This window comes from Impatiens glandulifera, chromosome 1 (genome assembly GCF_907164915.1).
Source record: "Impatiens glandulifera chromosome 1, dImpGla2.1, whole genome shotgun sequence".
Classification (NCBI taxonomy): Eukaryota; Viridiplantae; Streptophyta; class Magnoliopsida; order Ericales; family Balsaminaceae; genus Impatiens; species Impatiens glandulifera.
In genome coordinates, this window is record NC_061862.1 from 72,204,170 (window position 1) to 72,229,114 (window position 24,945).

Consider the following 24,945-nt stretch of genomic DNA (forward strand, 5'->3'; position numbering starts at 1 on the left):
TAGGTTGGTACAAGATTGAAAAGATTGATGATTTGAAAGTAATTATAATATAGATAATTATTTTTTAAATGACTATTTTGTCCCCTATCCCGAACCATCAGGTTACAAATCCAGATCAAGGAAAATAAGAAACTAGGATGCTAATTTCTTAGTAACTAAATTTGGCAATTGAGTTTTGAATGTTTAATGACAAACCAAACGGTACCTTAAATAAGGATCTTAGTTAAAAGGCACATTTTATTATCAGTCCCAAAAGTGACAAAAAATTGAACTTACAATCTTACATAGATAATCATAATAAAGAGCTTTGGCTGAAAAATAAAATAAAATTAATACACTCACCAACAATCCAATATGATCAATGTTCTTCAATCAGCCCCAGCTTCCCTTCCTTCTCTTTCAGAAAATGCGGGACAGATGGAAAAACGAAAACCGACGTTGCAGTATTCGACGATTGGAATCCTGCAGAGTATCTCAACGACGTTGCAGTAAATCTCGGCAACTGTTGAAAGCCAGGAACTAAGGGTACAAGCTTATAACTAAGAGTATGCTCAGATTTCGGCAACACATATAGAATATCGTTATGAGTACCCGACAAAACAAAACTCTGTGAATCAGCCAACGAATACTTAATCTCTTGAAGCAATTGCGTTTGGTTCTTGATTTTGATGAAATATGTAAAATGATTCCCGAGGATTGCATGAGGAGGACATTCCAGTTGCACAACTATCGGAGGTAACTCTATGTCAACTTCCGGAAGCTTATGTTCAGTTAGCACGACTTCCTCACCGGCTGTTGTTGCATCTCTTTTCCATGACAGATGTAAAGTGCCCGTTTTGAGTTTCGGTTGGTTATGTTCGGGAATGACGGTGAATATCTTTTTGAACTCGTCTCCTTGTAAAAGGGTAAAACCTGAAACGTTGCTGTCGTTTTTGATTTCGTTGTCGTCTCGTTTGATTGACATGGATAGCAAACGAAGCGGGACCTCGGTTACATTTTTGGCGGTTATAACAAGTATGCTCGTTTCATTCAAAGGCAATGTAGGAGGCGGAATTTGATCAGGGTTTGATTTTATGGTTGATAGAAGTAAAGGGTCTTTTCGGAAAGGAAGCATGAACCGATGACTAATTAAAACCGGGTTCTTTCCTTCAATCTCAAGATTCCGATGAACATGAACCTTGTTGTTATTATTATCACTTCCGAGAGGCGAATATCCAAGCGAGACGTACAACATGATCGGCTTGGGCCGACGCCATCTAATTTCGAGTTTGCATGTCCACGACTCTCCTTCTTTCAAAACCGGGACGGAGATTAATCCAAACGTGGGCTGAATTTTCTCAATGTTATCGTCCGATTTATTATTATCCTCGTTTTCAAATAATCCGGATACACCGAGTAGCTCGACATGAAGATTGTCCATAGAAGACGGTTCGACATCTCTCGGACTGAACAACCCGCCGCCTCTTACATCGACTAAATTAATCTTGAGCTCGCCAGAGAAAACTGGATGGCCTTTGGATGAGATAGTTACAGGGATGATGAAACGTTCTCCAACTAATGCAGGCCCGGAAACACCTAGTTTGAGATCCACGAGTGGATCGGGTTCTTCAACCTGAATTGCTTTTTGACCGGAGAAAGAAACGGAAGGGTCCTTTATTGGAGAACTTTCGACTCGATCTTCGAATTTCCAAAGGGGTAATTCGCTCATTGATGCTGGGCTTTCGGCTATGCAACATATTGTGAAATTAGGTCCATTCCTTGCAATTATGGACACACACTCTAGTTTGCCACCAAGCTCTGCATCATTTGAAAACCATAAAAAAAATGTTAATAATAATCTTCCACGTTTGATGAAATACAGGAGTAGGTGAAAAAACAATAGTATTTACTTAATTGTAAGATAATTCAAAGATAAATGACAAAATCTAGTGAAGGAAGAAAAAGTTTAGAAGAGCAAGCAACTGCTGTTGTGAAATAGCAATCAACCCCCATGCATTGAGTAGAAAATAGAATCACTTAGGTCTTGTTTGATGTGGATAATGTTGATAAATCTAATTATCCAAATGATCCATTACAATACTAAAATAACCTATTTTTTTTATTCTTCAAATATTTTAAAAATATCAAATACTAAGGGTATTTCGATCATTTCACCAAAATAGTCAACTTTCTCATCACGAAGATTATATTCACATAACGTGATTATTTCAAACAAACCTAATTTTCCAACAGTCAATATATCATTATCAAGTCAAAAAGCTTTGGCATCCAAAAATCCAACTCAGAACTTTATTTTCTTTTGTGATACCAAGGTCTCAAGCTAACTTAAGCTAACTTTTTTTTTTTTTTTTAGAGCGGTTCCGCTTTTCATTCGGAATGCGACTAATCCCCGCGGGTTAAGCACATAGCTCACAAACACACTTAATCAATAATCAGGCAAGCAGAACTTAGAACCTCAATGAGACCGGGGATATTCATCTCCTGTTGTCGCTAAGCTAGAAGAGGGGATAAATTGAACTAACTTGAGTGCACCTCGACTAATCTGAAGGCTAGCACAATAACCCACCACAAAGACCTCCACTGAATCCAGGGCCTTTTTTGCAGTGAGTTATTATTTGAGATTATTTACAAATAACTCACTATTCAACCGGCAATCTATTCATTAGTCATTTCATTTCAATCATTAACCAAAATACTAAAATATCCTCTATTGCTTAAAGAAATATTTATTTATTATATATTTATATCCTTAATGTCTTTTTATTTAAATAACCCAACGAACTTAATTTTCCATTATCTACATCCAGCAAGGTTATCCAACCCACCTTCAAACAAGGCCCAGGGGCTTTGAACGAGAATCAGACCTCAAAATGGTAATACCCTTAATCCAAATGTCCTCCATCTAAGCTATCCGTGATGGGTCTATCTAAGATCTTATATATAGTGAGATCATCAGTACACAGATTCAAAACTATTACATGGCCATGATGATGTAAATTCTAGCCTATAAGACATGGAGAAGGTACACTTGCAATAGTATAATAAAGAAAATTTGAAGAAAGAAAAACGCTTGCATACCAGATGTGATATCATAGGTCAACCGAAGCCATTTGTTTGTTGAAAGTGTCAAACTAGGAGCAGTCTCAATTCTGAGATTAGGATGACTCTCCAATATCGGATGTTTAGATCTCTGACCATTTATGACAGAAAAATTACAGGCCACTTGATTAAATTGAATATCCAATTGATCAATCTCCATGGTAAGTGGCAATTGAGACAATAGTGAAATTGTCATAGGAGTAGGTGCGCCAGGTTTGACTAGCTGTTCGTGGAAAGCGACTGATGCAAGAAGTACCGCCCTAAGGGGACTGACCAGATCAATCACAAGGTGAAGTGGTTGAGTGTCAGTAATTTTAAGGCAGTTATTGTCTTCACCCGATTCTCCTCTAACAAGTTTAAATACTTCCTTTTGAATCATCTCTCTTTGTGAAAGACTTGGAGGGCCAGCAAAAACACAACTATTAAAACTCAACGGTTGGACTCCACTAGAGGATGAAACGGGCAAAGCAGCCATTTCGAGTGAGTACTCCACAAAATCTTTTGCCGATCCCAATTTCATCGAGCACTCCCGCAGATAACCCAAAACATCCCATAATAGAATAACCCAGCCTTCTTTTCTGTAAAGACTGGCAACACTATCAAGAAGTTCTTTTGCACTTTGAAACTCACCTGTAGCGGCATATTCTCTGGCCATCTCAAATCCACAATAAGAGGCCATTCTGGGGGCTTTTAAGTCATTATATGCTTCAAAGCATCTTTTAAGAAGTACAACAATCAGAGAGAAGTCCTGGGATCTCTTCTCTTCAACTAGAGCATAACGGACATAGTCTTCATCCGTAACCCTATAAAGCATAAAATAGTAAGTAACTCAGAAAGCTTAAATCTGATTGGATTATCTTCTGATATATTTGGCACAAACCTTTTTACACTGCATGTCTCTCCTTCTTCAGTTACCCGAGCATATTGACCAATGTATATAGAAGGTACGATAGAATCTACATCATTGTCACTTTTGTTGGTTGTCTCCATCATAGAGAGAGCGATTTCCGAACAAGACTTCTTCTCTTTCAGGTAGTGAGCAGCTAACTGTTTAGATCTCAATGTAAGTACAATATCCAAGTATAAAGCCACAAATTTATAAGCATTTGATGATTTTCTCAAAAAAAAAGAAGAAAGCATTTGATGATTTCTACACAAGTACAAATAACACATTTGAGAATGTCGGTGCTTAAAAGATAGATGGTACTGATACGAGGAATCATCAGGGTTAGGGTTCTAACCCTTAAATACAAATCAGCAATTTGAATTTTATTTCAGCAGATATTAAATAAATAACGCAGTTAGCAGTTATTAGCCAAAGAAATAAGTTAGTTGCCAATAGAGGCTGAGTAATGACAGCTGGAATGGGTTTTGGCCGGAAATATCCCAGTTGATAAGAAATGGCAGGAAAAACAATTAGCAACTGTTTTTTAATAAGGAATGAACAACTTAGGAGGACAATTTTAGCAGATTGTTTTCTCTCTCCAGGTTTAACCTAATTCCTCCACTCAATTCTCTATTCTCATCCTAATTCCAAACTCTCTCTATTTGATCACATTTCAATGGCAGGATTATGCAATTGAAATTCTATCTCTCAACTTAATCTTCATTCTCATCATCCATTCAAGGTATAATACATATTATTGTCATTGTCATTGTTGAATTCTAATTCGAGCCATAACATTGGTATCAGAGCGGTAGTTCTTGGCAAACATGGTGGAAACGCGGATGGATAGTGAACTGAACGACATTCGCAGCAGAAGCCAGGCAGAGAATGAAAGACTTATCGCACAGGAAGAACGGTTCAACAGAATAGAAGCATTGATGGCGTCGATGAATGATGCAATTAGAAAATTGAGTCAGCGTCCAGTAGCAACCATAATGAACCAAGAGGAGCTGAAAACGGAGTCCCGAGGAGATAATTACAGAGATAGACGAAGAGACGATACTCGGTATCGCGGTTACCATCAGGATGATTGTGATTATTGTGAACCAGTGCACCAACCTCCGACAAGGCTTTCGAAGATGGACTTTCCGAAGTTTAATGGAGAGGAAGTTGATGACTGGATCTATGGAGTGGAAATGTTTTTTCAAGTAGATCACACACTGAAAAACTCAAAGTTAGAATATGTTTGCGCAAATATAAGGAAGGGCTCGATGCTGGTTCAGCTCACATTTACAACATCGACTACCAGGAAGGGCAATAACTTGGAACGAACTGAAGGAATTGGTCTTGAAGAAATTCGGTCCAAGCGAATTTGACGATCTGTTGAATGAGTGGAAGGACTTACAACAAACTTCATCTGTTAAAGAATATGGTAAGAAATACTTGGATGTAAATTATAATCTACCACACTTAACAGAAGAATACTCCATTAAACGATATTTGAATGGACTGAAGGAAGAAATAGCTAATCCGATTCAAATCCAAAAGCCAAATTCACCATCTGAAGCAATGGGAATGGCAAAATCACATGAGATAACTAATCAGAAATTGCAGGAAACTGTATGTGATTCCTTAGTTCGAAGAGGCTATTTGGCTAATAAAAGAAGTCCACTACTGCCAACTCCAACAAATTCTGCGTTTGGAAATCGAAGTAATCTGAGTGGGAATTATAACCGGAATATAGCTAACTCAGGAAGCAAGGTGAACACTGCAGGATCCTTTAATAGGACAACATCATCATCATCAGTTACTGGTAATCCTTAGAGGTTTCAGTTGGACCAGAAAGCACATGACGAGAAGAGAAGAAATAACCAATGTTTGTATTGTTAAGACAAATGGGAAGGCATGAGCGATTGCAATGAGCATTGAACTGTTAGAAATGGAGGAACCAGATATAACAAGTGCGTATACCAGTGAAGAATTGGGTGATGAAGGATCATTAATGGCTATTGATGGACTGAAACAATTTGATATCATGAAGATTAAAGGCTCAGTGGGGAAAATGCAGGTTTGCATCTTAATTGATTCTGGAAGCACACAACTTCATTACTCCAAGAGTCATTAAGAATACTTCAACTGTGACATTCCCAACCAATAAACTGTTGGTAACAGTAGCTAATGGGAGTCAAAGGATAAGTGATAGAGAATGCCAAGGATTGCAGTGGTCAGCTCAAGGGCTGAAAAATGCTAGAATTTTGCCTATTTCTAAATATGATATGATTCTTGGCGTGGAATGGCTAGTTACCCTGGGTAGTATCAACTGGAATTTTGAACAGCTAGTAATGACTTTTATACAAAATAGAAATCAACAAAATCTACAAAATCTACAAGGGGATATCACTACCGAATGTACTACGCTGGATGGAAGAACTCTAGAAGGGGTAATTAAAAGAGGAGCTAATGTAGCCTTGCTGAGTATTACTGAACAAGAGGATCACGAAAGTGGATCATACGCCATAACAACTTCGTCAGAAATTGACAGTGAAGAGGTTACCTGTTTGGAGAACAAACATCATTACCGCCAGCTCGTAGTTACGATCACATAATTAATCTGAAAGATCAAAGAGGGAACGGGAGCAATAAGTTTACGACCTTATAGATATCCATCTCTTCAAAAAGATGAAATGGAGATCACGATCAAAGAAATGCTGGAAGTCGGGGGTCATTCACAATAATAGTTCATTCTCGTCGTCTGTGGTATTAATGAAGAAGGACCAAAGTTGGAGGCTGTGTATTGACTATCAAAGACTAAATGAGATAATTATTAAAGATAAATTTCCAATTCCGTTAATTGAAGAGTTAATGGATGAATTATATGGTAGTTTTATCTACACCATATTGGAATTGAGATCAGGATATCACCGAATCAGAATGAAGGAAGAAGATGTTTACAAGACAGCTTTTAAAACACACGATGGGCATTATGAATTCATGGTCATGCCTTTTGGGCTAACCAATGCCCCATTCAACCTTCGAAAGAATGATGAACACAATTTTTCAGAATCAATTAAGAATATTCGTTTTAGTTTTCTTTGATGACATACTAATTTACAGCCACTCTTGGAAAGAACATCTTCAGCATTTGAGAATAGTGTTTGAATTGTTGAGACAAAACCAGCTAATTATTTTTTTTGGAGGGAATTATAGGGGAACTAGCATGACACTCCACAGCCATGGTCCCCCGCTTAAACTCAAAGCGCTTCCAAAAACCAGCTAATGTTGAAACACTCTAAGTGTAAATTTGCATGTTTGAAGGTTGATTATTTGGGTCATGTCATTTCACAACAAGGAGTAGCAGTGAATATGTCTAAAATTGATGTTATTCAGGCATGGCCTGTACAAGGTAATCTTAAAAAGATGCGGGGATTTTTGGGATTGACTGGTTATTATAGAAGATTCGTCAAGAATTACGGGGTTCAATTGCAGTACCACTAACATTATTGTTGAAGAAAGGAAAATTTGAATGGAATGAAAAAGCCTCAGTTGCATTTGAACAGTTAAAGGAAGCAATGATGAAACCTCCTGTCCTTAAGCTGCCTAATATTGAAGAGGGTTTTGTAATAGAAACTGATGCAAGTAGTAATGGAATGGGTGCAGTCTTGAAGCAGCAGGATCACCCAGTGGCCTTCATCAGTAAAGGATTGGGGCCAAGATAAGCTCTATCGGCTTATGAAAGGGAAATGTTGGCAGTTTTACATGCCATACAGAAATGGAGAAGCTATCTACAATTTAAGCCATTCATCATCAAAACAGATCATGAAGCTTTGAAACATCTGTTAGAGCAAAAGATAAAGCATCAAAGTCAGGAGAAATGACTTTACAAATTGGTAGGTTTGGAATTCTCGGTTCAGTACAAAAAGGGAAAAGAAAATGTGGCCGCTGATGCATTGTCCAGATTATCTTCAGAAGGTTCCTGTTCGGCTATATCTGAATTCACATCAGTATTAATGAGAAAGATTGTTAAATCTTGGGAAGAAGATGGAAATTTGAAGATTATTATTCTCAAGTTTGAAGTAGACCCAAAAGGAGTTCCAGGATTTTCTTTCATTAATGGACAACTTAGAAAGGAAGGCAGAATAGTTGTGGGAAGAGGAGATGAACTCAGGCTTTACATAATATCCACAATGCATAGCTCAGCAGTAGGAGGACACTCTGGGGTTATGGTTCCTTATCAGAAATTAAGACAGGCCTATCACTGGAGGGGTATGGAAAGAGATGTTCGAGAATATGTTCGTAATTGTAATGAATGTCAAAAACAGAAATGAGAACATCAAGGACAGAAAGGGTTATTACAACCGCTGGAAATACCTAAATCTATTTGGAGCGATATCTCAATGGACTTCGTAGAAGGATTACCTAAATCTCAAGGTCATTCAGTCATCTTGGTGGTAGTTGACTGTTTATCTAAAATGGAACATTTTATGAGTTTAGGACACCCTTATACAGCTAGTACAGTGGCACAATTGTTTCTTGATCAGGTGTTCAAACTCCATGGCATGCCTCTTACAATAGTAAGTGACAGGGATAAAATATTCGTCAGCACATTTTGGAAAATTTGGAAAGAGCTTTGTAAATTACAGGGAATTTAGAAAGTCATGTCTACGGTTTACCACCCTCAAACTGATGGACAAACAGGGGTAGTGAACTTCTGAAATGGTTTCCATTGGCTAAATGGTGGTATACCACAAATTTTCACTCAGCTGGCTGCACTCTCTTCTCCTTATGAAATCGTGTATGGATAGCCGCCTCCTGTGCATTATCCATATTTAGCTGGGGACTCTCGGGTGGAAGCAGTAGACCGAGGTTTATCAGCTAGGGAGGAGACAATTAAGTTACTTCGTTTTCATCTACAACGAGCTCAACACTGAATTAAGCAACGAGCTGATAAACACAGGGTGGATTGTGTTTTTCAAGTCAATGACTGGGTATTTGTGAAGTTGCAGCCATATAGACATTCTTCTACAAGGGGAAAAACATATAAACTTAGCCCAAAATTTTATGGTCCTTTTCGGATTTCAGGAAGGGTAGGCAAGGTGGCTTACAAATTGGATATACCACCAACGGCAAAAATGCATAACGTTATTCATGTATCCCAATTAAAGAAGAAGATTGGATATTCAGCTGCTACACCTCATATTCCAGCATTGCAAATTGTAATACCAAGGGAACTGGTGGCAGTTCTTGATGAGCGAGTGCTCTAGAAAAATGGAATCAGTACTGGTCAATTTTTTATCCGATGGTCCAAGTCAAAACAAGTCAGCATTTTGAATTTCAATTCAGCAGATATTAAATAGACAAGGCAATTAGCAGTTCTTAGCCAAAGAAATAAGTTAGTTGTCAATAGAGGCCGAGTAATGACAGCTGGAATTGGTTTTGGCGGGAAAAACAGCTGGAATGGGTTTGGAGGGAAATATCCCAGTTGACAAGAAATTGCGGGAAAAACAATTAGCAGCTGTTTATTAATAAGGAATGAAGAACTAAGGAGGACACTTTTAGCAGATTGTTTTCTCTCTCCAGGTTTAACATAATTCCTTCTCTCAATTCTCTGTTCTCATCTAACCTAATTCTAAACTCTCTCTATTTGATCTCATTTCAATGGCAGGATTATGCAATTGAAATTCTATCTCTCAACTTAATCTTCATTCTCATCATCCATTCAAGGTATAATACCTATTATTGTCATTGTCACTATTGAATTTTAATTCAAGCTATAACAAGTTCCTCATCCGATCACTTTAGTGCATGTAGATTATCAATTAAGACCTAGATTGATTATCTACTACATCAAAAGATGAGATCCATGTAAGACCACAAACTTTAGTACAGGATAAAAAGGAAAGAAAGATGTTTTTTCTTAATCCATCATACTAATTTCTCCAAACTCTAAGAATGCCATTAAAAATGTGACTTCGCTATCAATAATAAACAATTAAATATTGCAGCTTAAGAGATGAAGATTGCAAATAATATCATGACAGTGCCTACTTATTTTCATGAATGAGCTCTAACCAATCTCATTAGCCCAAGCATGACATGACACAAGGAGCTTGTTCGAGGAAGGTTTTTTTTAAAAACTGTTTTTTAAGAAAGAAGCCCTGTTTGATAAGGTTTTTGTGTGTGTGATTATAGTCCAATATGCCCTTTGAATTGTAGGTGAAAACACAAGAATGCCCTTTGAATAATTTAGATTTTAGGTAGTTCTATATTTTATAAAAGAAAGGTGTTTTTTAGTATTTATTGAATAATTTGAATGATGAAGATTGATGATGGGATAACAATGAGAAGACGTACAAATACAAATGTTGAGACGGCTACTGGAATGTAAAAACATGCACATCTGTTTTGTTAAAATTTAACATGAAGGAAGAAGTTCCTCTAAGAGACCAGAAAGTATGACTATGAGTAAGAGAGTTACTTGATAGTAATAAGATGAACGGTATTCCAACTCAGTCAATCTATCCTTTGTGCCTGGAACAGGAGATGAAATGCTTTGGGTGTAAGACAAGCTTGTCTCTAGTAACTCTGCAAAGACCAAGAACTGTCTGCTCAACCATTCCCAATGAAGAAAACTAACTTCAGGAGCTCCCACAAGCTTCTTATAGGAAGCATGATGCTGACGGAACCATGTAATAGCTTCTGTAAGTTTCCCACCATGCAGCAACAAGGTTGATACCTTAAAATGCAATTGCTCTGCGACTGTTTTTATCTCAATCAGCCACTGAATTGCAGGTGATTTGGTTGTTGTTCCAATCATCTGTGTGTCAGTTGCAATATATCTAAATGCTGCCTTTGACAAATATTTGCATTTTACTGTTACCAAAGGAATATGTCTGGTTAGGAAGGCAAACCTCTCGCAGTGTTTGATAGGCATCCTCATACATTCTCAATGCTTCAGGCCAGTCTCTCCTGAACTCTGCGTACACTGCAACCTAGCAATTCAAAGAATCAGAAAAGCAATGAGGATGAAAAAAGGAATCTGAAAAGTAGAACAAAGAGAAATAGATGTTAGAGAGACTCTAAATAAAGTTCCTCTTTTATGTTGCATAAGAGGAAGAAACAAAACATATGTGGCGTATAGATACAGAGTTCTAGTTTGAAAAGGACTCTTATAGCATTTTTTTATCTTCCGAAGTTGTTTAACAATGGGCCGTTTCGTTATCCCAACATTTTTTTACGTTGATCATGATCTGATAAATCTACATTTGTTATGTTTGTGAAAAATGACAATGATCTAAATAATATGATCGTGATCGTGAAAAAAATCTATATACCAAATGAAGCAAGAACATAAACTATAATTTGGATCATCATCTAAAATATAATTTGTATGCCAATGAAACAACAAAAATCAGACATGTTCCAAAAAATATCTGATCATGATACATAAAAAATCTTAATACCGATGAATAAAAAAAAGGTATCACTTTCAATTTTAACTTTGGCAATTTTCCAATGAGATGTTGATTGTGCTAAAATACTAGTTTCCAAATTGGTCAATATGAATTGCTGGTTAGCATGAAAAAAAGAAGAAAAGAATGAACATGTATTGTTGCAGACACTACATGGACAAACTTATCCTCTGAATCACTGCTCAACCAACTGTTAATACAGATTTCAGTTGGAAGGTTTATTGCAATGTAACCATTAGATACTCAACTAATGTATGTGTCCATCATTAAGAGGAGATATGAAATGTACCTTAAAGCAATAGCGAATACTTAGCTCTACCGAACTTAGACTCTTCCTTTCGAGACGTGTCTTAACCTTTCTTCCTTCATCCCTGTAATAAGTATTGGCTAATTCTGCAAATATGCTCCCTAGCCTGCAAAATAAAGTGAATTGAAAATATAGAATAGCAAACATTATCAAAAGATGAAGAATATAGAAGTATGGTATTTGCAAAAGGAAATCCATGCCTGTTGAGTGATTCTTTCATTTCCAAATTATTGTTCAGGGCAAAAATAATAATGTGTTTGGAGTCTATCTCTGCACGCTTTTTTAAGGCAGTCATGTGATCTTCACTTAGGTCAGCTGCATCAAATAGAATAATGGTTTTAATTTGTCAAAATTCATGTCATATTCAGAAAGCTAGAGGAAATAGAAAAATGTGCATCATTTATTGCTACATGGCCCTCAATGTTCAAACAAATGTGTAATGCCATCGTTAAACTATTTCAATATTATCTTACTGATTAGAAGAATGCATGTGCACGCAGGCATTGAGTTAGCACCTTATCTGTAGAGGGTAGGAGGTGCAGAACATAACAAAGTATAGAATTGGTCTACAATGCAGATCTTATATCATCTAATTTTGCAGATCTATAAGTTTATGTACAACCATTTACTAGACAGATACCCATTTTAAGTGATTCAAATAGAAAGTAATCACACATAAGTAAGCATTACTCAAATATAATGTCTAGAATAAAAATTTCATTGAAAATTATTTTTAAGATTTAGCTAGTTTGAGAATTGAACTATTAAAAAACAACACATAAACTGTCAAACACCAAAAGAATGGTCATAAAAGGAAATCAATACAAGGAAACAATTACCATGATGCAGCAGGATGAGCAACAAAGTAGCAAACAATCATCTTTTAATTTAATTCCTAGATTAGCTTGCTAGGCCAAAAAGGCCCAAATCATCAAAGGTTCGAGGATTGATTAAGAGATACAAAAAGGAGAGTAGCAAAGAACAAGTAGGACGAATTACCGTTGGAAGTAGAGGACACAACCACAACAATAACCAACTTTATATTTCTTTCACGAAGCACGGCTCTGTCGAAATCACAAATGATAAAGATACAAGAACAATTATTCTGCTTGCGTACTGAAGGCAGCAATTTCTACTGGTGAATTAGGAAAATTGTTCCGAAAAGGCTAAATTGAGAAGACATTTCACATGAAAATAAAAATAAGACAAGAAAGTCGTACTTGAGGCTGTCGAGATCGGTGCAGACCTGTAGCCACTGAGTGGGATCGCCAGAGACTTGATCTGAGGTGAAGAATGCGGCGACAACTGCCGGAATATGAGTGCGATGCTTTTGGAGCCAATCTCTCTTCAAAATGCCGGAGGATTGATCCGAAGAAGAGCTATCTCCTTTCTGAGCCTTGGCGATTACGGCGATCTTTGAGAAATCAGGCAAGGCTAAGGTATTAATTGGTGGCTGCTCCGAGTGGAGATGCTTTGTAACGTCAGCGTGAAGCTCCGGGCATCCGACGAGCGCCGCCAGGGCCACCGGCGGTGTTCGCAGTTCTTCGGGATACACTTCCATCTCTCTCTAACCAGGTAAGACGACTGTTAGAGAGAAAACAAAAAGGAAATGAAGCCACTATTTCATTTTCTAGATTGTAAAGTAAATAAAAATTTACAATTTTTTAATAAAAAAATATTTCTATTTAAAATCAAAAGAGAAGTTATATATAAAACATTAATTTGTAAATACTAAATAATATAAAATAACATATAAAATTTTAAATAGTTAAATATTACAAATTTATAAATATTAAAATTCTAATAAACTGATTCACCAGCCACACAATTTATTCCGGATAATTTTAAAAACAAACTAATTTGAATTTAATAATAATAAGTGATGAATGAGAGACAAACCAATTAAGTATTGTCGGAAGAATCTCTACCCAAATTTTTGAGCGACAATGAATTTTTTTTTTATCAAGAGTTGATAAACAACATCGAAAAAGTTATATCAAATGATAACTAATCGTTTACAAATATGGTCAAAATAAGAATAAATTCAAAAAATTATTAGAGGATAATGTAAGAGGGTCTCGAGGTGAAAGATAAATTAAAAAATAAAAATAAAAACTCGATATTCAACAACATCATCACATTAGCTGCAAAGAAAGAGACAAATATAGACTCGAGAAATGATCACTAATATATTGGAGGGTTCAAGGGTGTGAGTGGTAAACGACACACCAAATGTTAAGAGTATTATTCAAACTAGGAAGATGCTCGTGCGATGCACACGGATAAAAATATAAATAAATAAAATAATAGTATGTATTCAATATTTAAAATTCTTAATAAATTGCGAATAATATATTAAAATAAAAAAATAAAACACTATCATTCCACATTTTATTAATTTCGGTACAACAATTTATCTTCTCACATATCTCATCACATATTTTTTTCGAATAAATCTCTCATCTCGTGACCTTACACTTTCATTTTTGTCAATCAAATATTTGATTCATATTTTTAAAATTTAACATTGTGACCTCACCCTTTGGTCAATCAAATATTTGATTCATATTTCTTAACCACTTTCAATTTATACCGACTTATTATTCTTCGGCAAACCACATCTCAATCACACTTGGTTAAATAGTTGTACTTGTTTTGTTAGGTTGCAAGTTCAAAACATACATATAGTATTTTTAATTTTATTTTTAACCGTTTTAAGTTTATAAGGGTCAACCCACAATCTGACCAAATTATTCATTTACTCTCACATATATATTTAAATTAACCATAACTCTCGACCAGCAATCCGAACACTTTGAAAATTAAGCATCATTATATATATATATATATATATATATATATATTAGTTAGTTAAAAATTTGAACTTATATTATTAAAATGTTGCGTGTTCAAATTTGGTGTTGATTTTTAAAATATAAAGTGTTATTAGCCTAGTTGGTTAAAAAGATTGTACTTGTTTTGTTAGATTGCAAATTGGAAACATACATATAATATTTTTAATTTTATTTTTAACCGTTTTAAGTTTATGGACGGGTCAACCCACAATCCGACCCAAATATTCATTTACTCTCACATATATATCCAAATTAACTACAGCTCTCGACCCGGTAACCCAGACACTTTGAAAATTAATCATCATTATATATATAGAGATTACAAAAATTTGAGATGACAACCCGATATAACTAAATAAAATATCACACCGAACAAAATACAACACAAACTCAAATATTATTGATGAAAGAGAGAAATAGACCATAAATAAGAGAACTTTAAAAAAAAAAGTTTTTACTTGTTTAAAAAGAGTAACAGTTTAACTAACTAGGCTAATAACACTTTATATTTAAAATTTAACTTTAAAATTGATAAACGCATAAAATTTTTAACAATATAACTTCAACATTTTAAACAACTAAACTAATAATATTTTAAATTCGCTTGAATTAATTTTAATTTAATATATAACATTATATATATATATATAATTGTTAGTCATATCAATTATATATTCATATATTAAATTATAAAAATAAATCAACAATCATAAATAGTGTAATGGTTAAGTGTTTAGTATGCATAATGAAGATCGAGGGTTTGAATCACACTCGGTGCAAATTTATAATAATTATAAAGAGACAATAAGGAATATGTTGGTTGACGGAAGGTAAGTGAGTGCATGAGAATTAGATTATTTTTTGACGGGAGTGAGTTGATAAAAGGTCGATAAAGAGGATATGATTGAGTAATAAGGAATATGTTGGTTAATCGAAGTGAGTTGATAAAGATTGGTAAATATGAGATAGTTGGGTAATAAGGATTATGTTGGTTGACGAAAGTGGTCTGGTAAGTAAAAGAGAATAAGAAAGTTTCATTTGACTGAAATGAGTTAATAAAAGTCGGCAAAAAAGATATGGTTGAATAATAAGGATTATTTATGAGACAATGGGTATATTATGATTATGATATTTTTGTTTTTAACCAAATCTTGCTAGTTTGAATATGTTATATTTTCTTCGGTGTGCATGAGAATTAGATTATTTTTTGATGAGAGTGAGTTGATAAAAGGTCGGTAAAGAGGAGATGATTGAATAATAATGAATATGTTGGTTAATCGAAGTGAGTTGATAAAGGTCGGTCAAGAGGAGATAGTTGGGTAATAAGGATTATGTTGGTTGACGGAAGTGACCTGACAAGTAGGTGAGAATAAGAAAGTTTTATTTGACTGAAATAAATTGATAAAAGTCATGGTTGAATAATAAGGATAATTTATGAGACGGTGGGTATATTATGATTATGATAATTTTGTTTTTAACCGTACAGATGTACGAAAATCTCGCTAGTTTGAATAATGTTATATTTTCTTCGGTGCACTATCTTGTTTAGCCGTATTTGATTTGTCGTCTCAGATTTTTGTAATTCGAATAATTTTTTCAATCGTTGAGTTAATTATCCCCTTTTAGCGGAAAAATTAATAATGTTATTAGACATGAAGTTCTTTTATATATTTTTTTAAAAACGAAACATTGAAAAATTGAATTTGATATTTCATCTAAAAACTCTCTTACATGTATCTTTTCATAATTTATATAAGTTTCTCATTACTTTGAACATATATATTTAGTTCTCACTTGGTGATAGAGTTTAGTTGGGAATCTTGTTGAACTAGTTGTACAGACTTTCAATCGTGTCATACTGTCTTGACCCACTTAAAATATCACGACTCATGAGCCTATTCCTATCATGCTAACTCTATTCACGAACTTATTCGTGTTATGCTAACTCGTGCTCAAATTCATTTTAAAACATTTATTTCAATTTCTCGATTATAAAGTAAAGAAAAGATTATGGTTAATAAGTATAATGGTCCATATATATTTAACTTAGTTTAAAATATTTATTCACTCTTCTAGCCTAGCGGTAATAATATGTTGATATCCTAATCTTCTTGAAAGATCTTGGGTTCGAGCCCGTCAGATGGTAAGTTATGCTCCTGGTTAAATGCTTAACTGTGTTTGCGAGCTATGTGCTTAACTCACTTTGGCTACATTTTTTTAGTTTTAAATATTTCTATATACATAATTTTGTTTAAAATTGCATCTTACATTTATATTGTGTAAAAATGATCCTTATATATTTATTTTAGTTTAAAATAATTATGCTATTTTAAAAAGTACAGAATGAAGAACTTAACTCCAACTATGAACAATTCTCATTGTAGGGTCAAAATTTGAACACTTTTGATTAGGGGTGAGCATAATATGGGTTTACTCAAACCCAACCCTAACCCAAACCCAAATTATTAATTTGGGTTGGTTAATATGGGTTGGGTTGAGTATGGGTTGGGTTGAGTATGGGTTGAGTTTAATTTGGGTTGGGTTAGGGTTAACCAAATTACCCAAATTATATAAATTTAGTTTAATTCTCTATTATTAATCCAATATAAACTAATCATCTTCCAACTTTAAGTCGAACACGTTTTTGACATGTTTAACATATTTTTCATACGTTTAACACGTTTTGTACACATTTAACACGTTTTTAATATTTTTAACACGTTTCACTTATAACATGTTTTTCACATGTTTAACACGTTTTTCACACGTTTAACACGTTTTTCATACGTTTAATACATTTTCACACGTTTTCACATTTTTGACACGTTTTCACGTTTTTGACACGTTTTCACGTTTTTGACACGTTTAACAAGTTTTCACGTTTTTGACATGTTTTCACGTTTTTAACACGTTTAACACGTTTTTGACATGTTTAACACATTTTTACACTAATAACACGTTTTTCACGTTTTTGTCACGTTGAACACGTTTTTGACATGTTTAATACGTTTAACACGTTTTTGACAAGTTTAACACGTTTTTTTACGTTTTTGCACGTTTAACACGTTTTTAACATATATAACACGTTAACACGTTTTTGATAAGTTTAACACGATTTTCACGTTTTTGGCACGTTTAACACGTTTTAAACATATTTAACATGTTTTTGATAAGTTTAACACGATTTTCACGTTTTTGGCACGTTTACCACGTTTTTGACATTTTAACACGTTTTTATATGTTTAACACGTTTTTTCACACGTTTAACACGTTTTTAATATTTTTATCACGTTTTCACACTTAAAACATGTTTTTCACACGTTTAACATGTTTTTATGTTTTTGGCACGTTTAACAAATTTTTGACATGTTTAACACGTTTTCATACTAATAACACGTTTTTGTCATGTTTAACACGTTTTTGACATGTTTAATACGTTTAACGCGTTTTTGACAAATTAAACATGTTTTTTTACGTTTTTGGCACGTTTAACACGTTTTTAACATAACTAACACGTTAATACGGTTTTCACGTTTTTGGCACGTTTAACACGTTTTTAACATTTTAACACGTTTTTGATATGTTTAACAAGTTTTCACACGTTTAACACGTGTTTCATACATTTAATATGTTTTTCACGTTTTTGACATCTTAAACACGTTTTTGACATATTTGACACGTTTTTCACATTTTGGTACGTTTAATACGTTTTTGACATGTTTAACATGTTTTTCACATTCTTAACACGTTTAAATGTTTGTAACATGTTTAATACGTTTGTAACATGTTTAACACATTTTTCACGTTTTTGGCACGTTTAACACGTTTTTGACATTTTAACACGATTTATACATTTAACATATTTTTGACATGTTTAGCATATTATTTTACACGTTAACACGTTTTGATAAATTTTAACACGTTTTGTCACGTTTAACACGTTTTTGGCATTTTTGACACGTTTAATATGTTTTTCACACGTTTGACATTAAACGTGTGAAAAAGTATTAAACGTGTCAAAAATGTGAAAAACATATTAAACGTGTCAAAAACGTGTTAAACGTGCTAAAAAAGTGGAATATGTGTCAAAATGTGTTAAATGTGCCAAAAACGTGAAAAACATGTGAAAACATGTTACAAACGTGTTAAACGTGTTAATAATGTGAAAAACGTGAAAAACATGTTAAACATGTCAAAACGTGTTAAACGTGCCAAAAACGTGAAAAATGTGTCAAAATGTGTTAAATGTGTCATAATCGTGAAAAATGTGTCAAACATGTTAAAAACGTGTTAAACATGTCAAAACATGAAAATAGTGTCCAACGTGTCAAATGTGTTAAACGTGTTGAATGTGTGAAAAATGTATTAAACGTGTCGAAAACGTATTAAACGTGTCAAAAACATGAAAAACGTGTAAAAAAACGTGTTAAATGTCTCAAAACGTGTTAAACGTGCCAAAAATGTGAAAAACGTGTGAAACGTGTCAATAATGTGAAAAACGTATTAAACGTGTCGAAAATGTGTTAAACGTGTCAAAACGTGTCAAAAACGTGTTAAACGTATTAAAAATGTGTTAAACATGCCAAAAACATGAAAAACGTGTCAAAAACGTGTTAAACGTCTCAAAACGTGGAAAACGTGTTAAACGTGTCAAAACGTGTTAAACGTGCCAAAAATGTGAAAAACGTGTGAAACGTGTCAATAATGTGAAAAACGTATTAAACGTGTCGAAAACGTGTTAAACGTGTTAAAACGTGTCAAAAACGTGGAAAACGTGTTAAACGTGTCAAAACGTGCCAAAAACGTGTGAAACTTGTCAAAAATGTGAAAAATATGTTAAACGTGTCAAAACGTGTTAAACGTGCCAAAATGTGTCAAAATGTGTTAAATGTGTCGAAAACGTGAAAAAATGTGTCAAAACGTGTCAAACGTGTCAAAAACGTGTTAAACGTGTTAAAAACGTGTTAAACATGCCAAAAACATGAAAAACGTGTTCAACGTGTCAAAAATGTGTTAAACGTGCCAAAAACGTGTTAAACGTGTCAAAAACGTGTTAAATTGTCAAAAACGTGAAAAACGTGTTAAACGAATAAAAATGTGTTAAATGAGTCAAATAAATGTTAAATAAAAAAATAAAAATAAAAAAATTTGGGTTACCCAACCCATACTCAACCCAACCCATACCCAACCCATATTAGTAAATAATATGGGTTGAATTATGGGTTGGGTAAATTTAATTTGGGTTGAATATGGGTTGGGTAATACGGGTTGGGTTTACCCGTTTGCTCACCCCTACTTTTGATAACTAATTTAAAATCATCGATCGTTTAAGGTTACAACTAGGTTGTGTTTCTTAGATTTGAATTAGAGCTTATTTTAACTAATAAACTCATTTCGTCTTCAAATCAAATTACATTCATTCTCACTCCCAATTCATTATCACTAAGAGGATAACCGCTCTTTTGGTGTAAATCATATATAACCGGCCAATTCAAATATATTACGGGTTTTGTATTACGATATTATATTTTATATTTCGTAATCTCTATCATATTATTTATATTTTAACTATATGACTATCATACATTTTTCTCTTTTTCGATATTAAGATTTTTATTGCTTAGAGATTATTTTGGGGACACAACACAAAATATCTAAATATGAATGAGACGAATGAGTAACGACTTCATTATTGTCTTAGTCTGCAACATTCTTATTTTGAAATGAAACAAAGCACATGTGTTATCGTTGTTTGAGAATAGAGTTGAAAAAGCTACCTTAAAAAGAAGGTGAAATTTTTGTACGCAGTATGAACACAAATTAAAAATTATATAACATTTTAAATGATTTAGATATTTATGGTGTAAATTCAAACAAAAATAAATTTATAAGGAGCAATTTTAAACACACATAAATGTACAAGGTACAAATTCAAACAAAATTAAATGTATAATAAGATGAGTCAAGCTCGAACCAGCTTGAGCTCGAGCTCGACTCGATTTAGTATTTATTAGCTCGACTCGAACTCGAGTTTGAACGAGTTTATAAATTTGAATTCGAACTCGACTCGATTATTTACCTATAAACTCGGCTCGATTCGAAAATTTTGAACTAAAATTAAATTTTCAAGCTCGAACTCATTTCAAAATTTATTTTTAAAATAAAATATCAAATTTTTATACATATTCAACATTTAAAACATGATATTTCAAAATGAAAATATGAAACAATCATAATTATTCAAAATTTCAAAAACATGATAGTCCAAAAATATCAAACCACCATCACTAATAAAAATTCTAAAACATAAAATTTTAAAATCAAAGTACAAAACTATATAAATGTTTGAACATTCAATATATTAATCTTTTTTAAGTCGCATTTTTCAAGCATAACACACGTACAACTACATATATTTAATAATATAAAACATTTAAGCTTAAAAATAATTAATATAAAAAATGCTTGTTAAAACAAATTACTAAAATTTAATTTATTTTAAGTGGTAAATACTGCAAAAAAAAAAAAAATTTTGACATGTTTTTTATTAAATATTATTATATATATTTGAATTATTTGGGTATAAGTATAATAAGAATCTATTAACTTATTTATATAAATAATCTTTTTATATATTATAATATATTATTAAGTTTTTAAATTCATTTTTTTTCTCTCAAAATATTATATATAATAATTATATTAACCTTTTTTTATCTCTTCATATTATATATAAAATATATACTAACAATTTTTTTTTGTTTTTTTTATATTCATCCATTACCGATTTATATAAGCATAAGTTTCAAAGAAGTCAAAGTTATCTAAAAGCATAAACAATAGCTATAGTAGAAATGAAAATAAATTTTAATTTATCTGTAGGCCTCTTGTGAATGAATGAGAGAAATAGTGTAGATGAGAGAAATAATGTAGATGAGAGATAACATAAAAAATGAATCAACCTATTATAAATGAGTGAAAGAAATGGTGAAGACGAAAAAAAAATAAATAATGGTGAAGACGGAAGAAGAAAAAGAATTTGTGAAGACAAATGATGAAGAATAAAAAGAGATGGAGAGTCATAAGATTGATACATTAAAAATTAAGGTTTTGTTTTATGACAATATAATATAATAATATGGATTGTGGGTCTTCTATACGGGTTTTAAAAAGAGAAAAAAAAGAAAAAAATATTGTTTTAAATTTTAATATTAAATAAAAAAAAATATTATATATTATCAAGTTCGAAAAAACTCGATAAGTCATTGAACAAACATTGTATGAACTCGAGTTCGGCTCAAATATTAAACGAGCGGCTCCCGGCTCGAGTTCGGTTCGAACTCAATCAAAATCAAGTTTTGACCGAGCGGCTCGCGAACAGCTCACGAGCGACTTGACTCGTTTACAGCCCTATTCAACGACCTATTCAACGAGAACGTATAAAGTGCTCACGCCTCATATTATAGGGTGAGGAGCTGACCCAAAATAAGGCTCTAAGACAATTATAATACGTTCAAGTATAACTTGGATCTAACAAGATATCCTTTATATAGAATTATGTATGCTGAATGATTGTCCTGAAAAATTTTCATGGTCACTTATAATATTTGTTATAGATTATTTTGACAACGCTAGGTTTATTCCACTTATTTTTTTTCATGAATAATCATTATAAATAAATTTGTCTTTTAAAGTTACCATGAACAAATTATATAGTTGTTTCATATATTTTTAAATTTTACTTTATAAATTTGTTATATTATTTAAAATCTAAATTCTCATTTAATTATTTTAATTCTTGAGATATTATTTATAAATTAATTTTTTAAATATAACTCCTTATTTAAATGAATGTAAAATTAAAAATACTAAAAATAAGTAATAATAATTAAATACAACTAATAGTAAAAGAAACATGTAGTCATATTTTTTTTTTGAGGAATTAATCGAATAATTCACTGTAAAACAAGTAAACAACCCAGTATAGTTATATTATTTCCAAAATTTCACCATTATAGCTGCTCTAATTTATATTCCCTAACAACTCCCTAGCATTACTTGATATCAATGAAGTTTCAAATCAAGGTAGAATTCTATAACCTTGTTGACTCAATAAAATGTAAACTTTGTATTTGTTTTCATTAATATTGTAATTAATTGTCACATTTTAAATAAATAACTATATTTTACCTTAATTGAATGATCCTTTCTTATTTACCAAAAAACACCCATGTCACACAAAATGCAACATTTAAGTGAATCATGTTGATCCATTACCTCAAATCTTGATATGATTTTCTCCTTAAAACTAGGGACCAATCATAACCATTACATTTACATGAAGAAGAACAACTCTCATTTCCTCCTTCCAAACAATGAAACCATATTTCCTTATCATTGAACTCTCTTCCACGAAGAGAAACAACCAATGGAGAGCGACCTTGACCAAGAAGATGCCCAACATCTTGGATTCTTCGGCATCATCAAAGAATCCATCCATATTGTCGTCTCATTTAGACATATTTTCACACAGATAACGTTAGCCTTCGTTCTTCCCCTTTCAATTGTCTTCTTAGCGCACATTTTGATCTCCGAATTACTATGCGGACAAATATTCGACAATGAAGACCAACTTCTCACAACCAATATCGGATCCGCCAAGTATACAAAAATCTCAGACATTCTCGATTCCGAATATAGCACGTTCTTCATCTTCACAATTCTCTATTACATCTTCCTCCTTATCCTCTCCCTACTCTCAACCTCCGCCATTGTCTACACCATAGCGAGCATCTACACGGCAAAGGATGTCACGTTTACGAAAGTTATCAACGTCGTCCCACAAGTATGGAAAAGACTAATGGTAACATTCATATGGAGCTTCATCATTATTTGTGCCTACAATTTTGTTGCATTGATTTTGTTGTGCTTGATAGCTATAATGGATTTGGACGTGGGCGGTCTAGATTTGCTCGCTTTCCTTATCATTTACTTAATCGGAATTGTGTACATTAGCATTGTTTGGCATCTAGCTAGCGTGGTATCGGTTTTGGAAGATTTACACGGTATTCAAGCGATGAACAAGAGTTCGAGCTTGATAAAAGGAAATAGGTTAATCGCTTCGGCTATATTTGTGACACTTAATTCTTCGTTTGTTATCATTCAAGGATCGATGGTTATAGCCGGGGCGAAAGATGCATCGGGTGTTCCGGGTAATAGGGTTGGTTATGAGATATTTTTCTTGTTCCTATTGGTGGTATTGATCTTGTTCGGACTTGTCATTCAGACCGTGATATACTTTGTTTGCAAATCTTGTCATCATGAAAATATCGATAAGTCGGCATTGGCAGATCATCTTGAAGAGTATCGTGGCGATTATATGCCTCTCAAATCAATGGATGTTCAATTAGAATCCGTTCATCCTTAAAGTGTGTTTAGTTTCTAAGAAGGAATAGAATACAATTAGAATAGATTTTGTATATTTGTAATGTCATTTATTAATATTATTTTAAACTATTTTAATTAGTATAGCTAATTAATTGTATAAAATAAATTAATAATAATTTTAAAAAGATAATTAATAGTAATAACATTCTATTTTTTTAATAACTAATTATAAATATTACTTTAATGATAATAAATTAAATTATATAGAAATAAATATATAATAATAAATATAAAATATTATTATTCATTAGATGCTGCCAATGGATAGCACGAAATAAAGTAGGCTGGTGGCTACATAAGAAAACTCAGATTCAATCCGCCCTGACCTGCTGGGAGGCATCAACCTCATTCAGATTATAAGGAGAGGTTCACTGTGATGGTTTTTTTTTTTCTTTCAGAAAAAATAGAATGCATAGAGGACCATCCATTTGTTGCGGCATGCTTCTTAGATTTACGGATTCGCAGAGCCTCATGCCCTACTTAATTGACTGTCAATGAAGAATGCTTGCGAAACAAAGTTGAGCCTTGAGAATTGAATAAAAAGTAAAGTAAGCTACTTCACTCGAGAAGAATAAGCTCAGATAAGGATGTCTCATCTCTTTTATGTCTCATCTCTTTTCAAGCTAGTTCTCATGTGCTTTTCTAGACATTTGTTTTTTTTATTTATGGTGTTCTTTGTCTTTTTTTTAGTGTAGATCTATTCGGGTGAAGGCTATAGCCTATATTTAAAATAATAATATTAAGTGTTAAAAAAATTAAAAGAAAACATTAAATTTTAAAGACAACTATAATGGGTCTGAAAATTAGAGAGAATAAACATATCTATGTAGAAAAAGAAGAAAAAAAATAAAAAATGAAATTGTTTTTAGAGCGATGTAATTA

The 24,945-nt window shown here is 33.0% G+C and overlaps 2 protein-coding genes across 3 annotated transcripts; one reads left to right on the plus strand and one right to left on the minus strand.

Moving 5' to 3' along the window:
- Positions 1-200: 200 nt before the first annotated feature.
- Positions 201-13,377, minus strand: LOC124918881 (trafficking protein particle complex subunit 11). Of its 2 annotated transcripts, none has more exons than XM_047458952.1 (9): positions 12,982-13,377; positions 12,761-12,825; positions 11,962-12,076; positions 11,744-11,867; positions 10,894-10,974; positions 10,461-10,799; positions 3,980-4,146; positions 3,079-3,902; positions 201-1,797 (listed from the first exon to the last, which is right to left on the minus strand). In XM_047458952.1, exons 1-9 carry the CDS (start codon positions 13,320-13,322, stop codon positions 359-361), a joined length of 3,495 nt encoding a protein of 1,164 aa, XP_047314908.1. In that variant the 5' UTR covers positions 13,323-13,377; the 3' UTR covers positions 201-358. The 2 variants fall into 2 exon arrangements, with proteins under 2 accessions (XP_047314908.1, XP_047314909.1); XM_047458953.1 differs by having other exon boundaries at positions 13,008-13,147.
- Positions 13,378-23,044: 9,667 nt separating this feature from the next.
- LOC124932036 lies at positions 23,045-24,043 on the plus strand. The gene has a single exon (XM_047472641.1). It carries the CDS (start codon positions 23,045-23,047, stop codon positions 24,041-24,043), a length of 999 nt encoding a protein of 332 aa, XP_047328597.1.
- The last annotated feature ends 902 nt before the right edge of the window (positions 24,044-24,945 follow it).

Bases quoted from the DNA above. Each gene is read 5' to 3' on its own strand.
- LOC124918881 (XM_047458952.1), bottom strand. From the start codon at position 13,322: ATGGAAGTGTATCCCGAAGAACTGCGAACACCGCCGGTGGCCCTGGCG. The intron at 12,077-12,760 runs GTAATTCGTCCT...TATTTGATGCAG, and splicing joins TGTGTCCTCTACTTCCAACG to CTGACCTAAGTGAAGATCAC. The intron at 4,147-10,460 runs GTAACTCTCTTA...AGATCTAAACAG, and splicing joins GTTCATCTTATTACTATCAA to TTAGCTGCTCACTACCTGAA.
- LOC124932036 (XM_047472641.1), top strand. From the start codon at position 23,045: ATGGAGAGCGACCTTGACCAAGAAGATGCCCAACATCTTGGATTCTTC.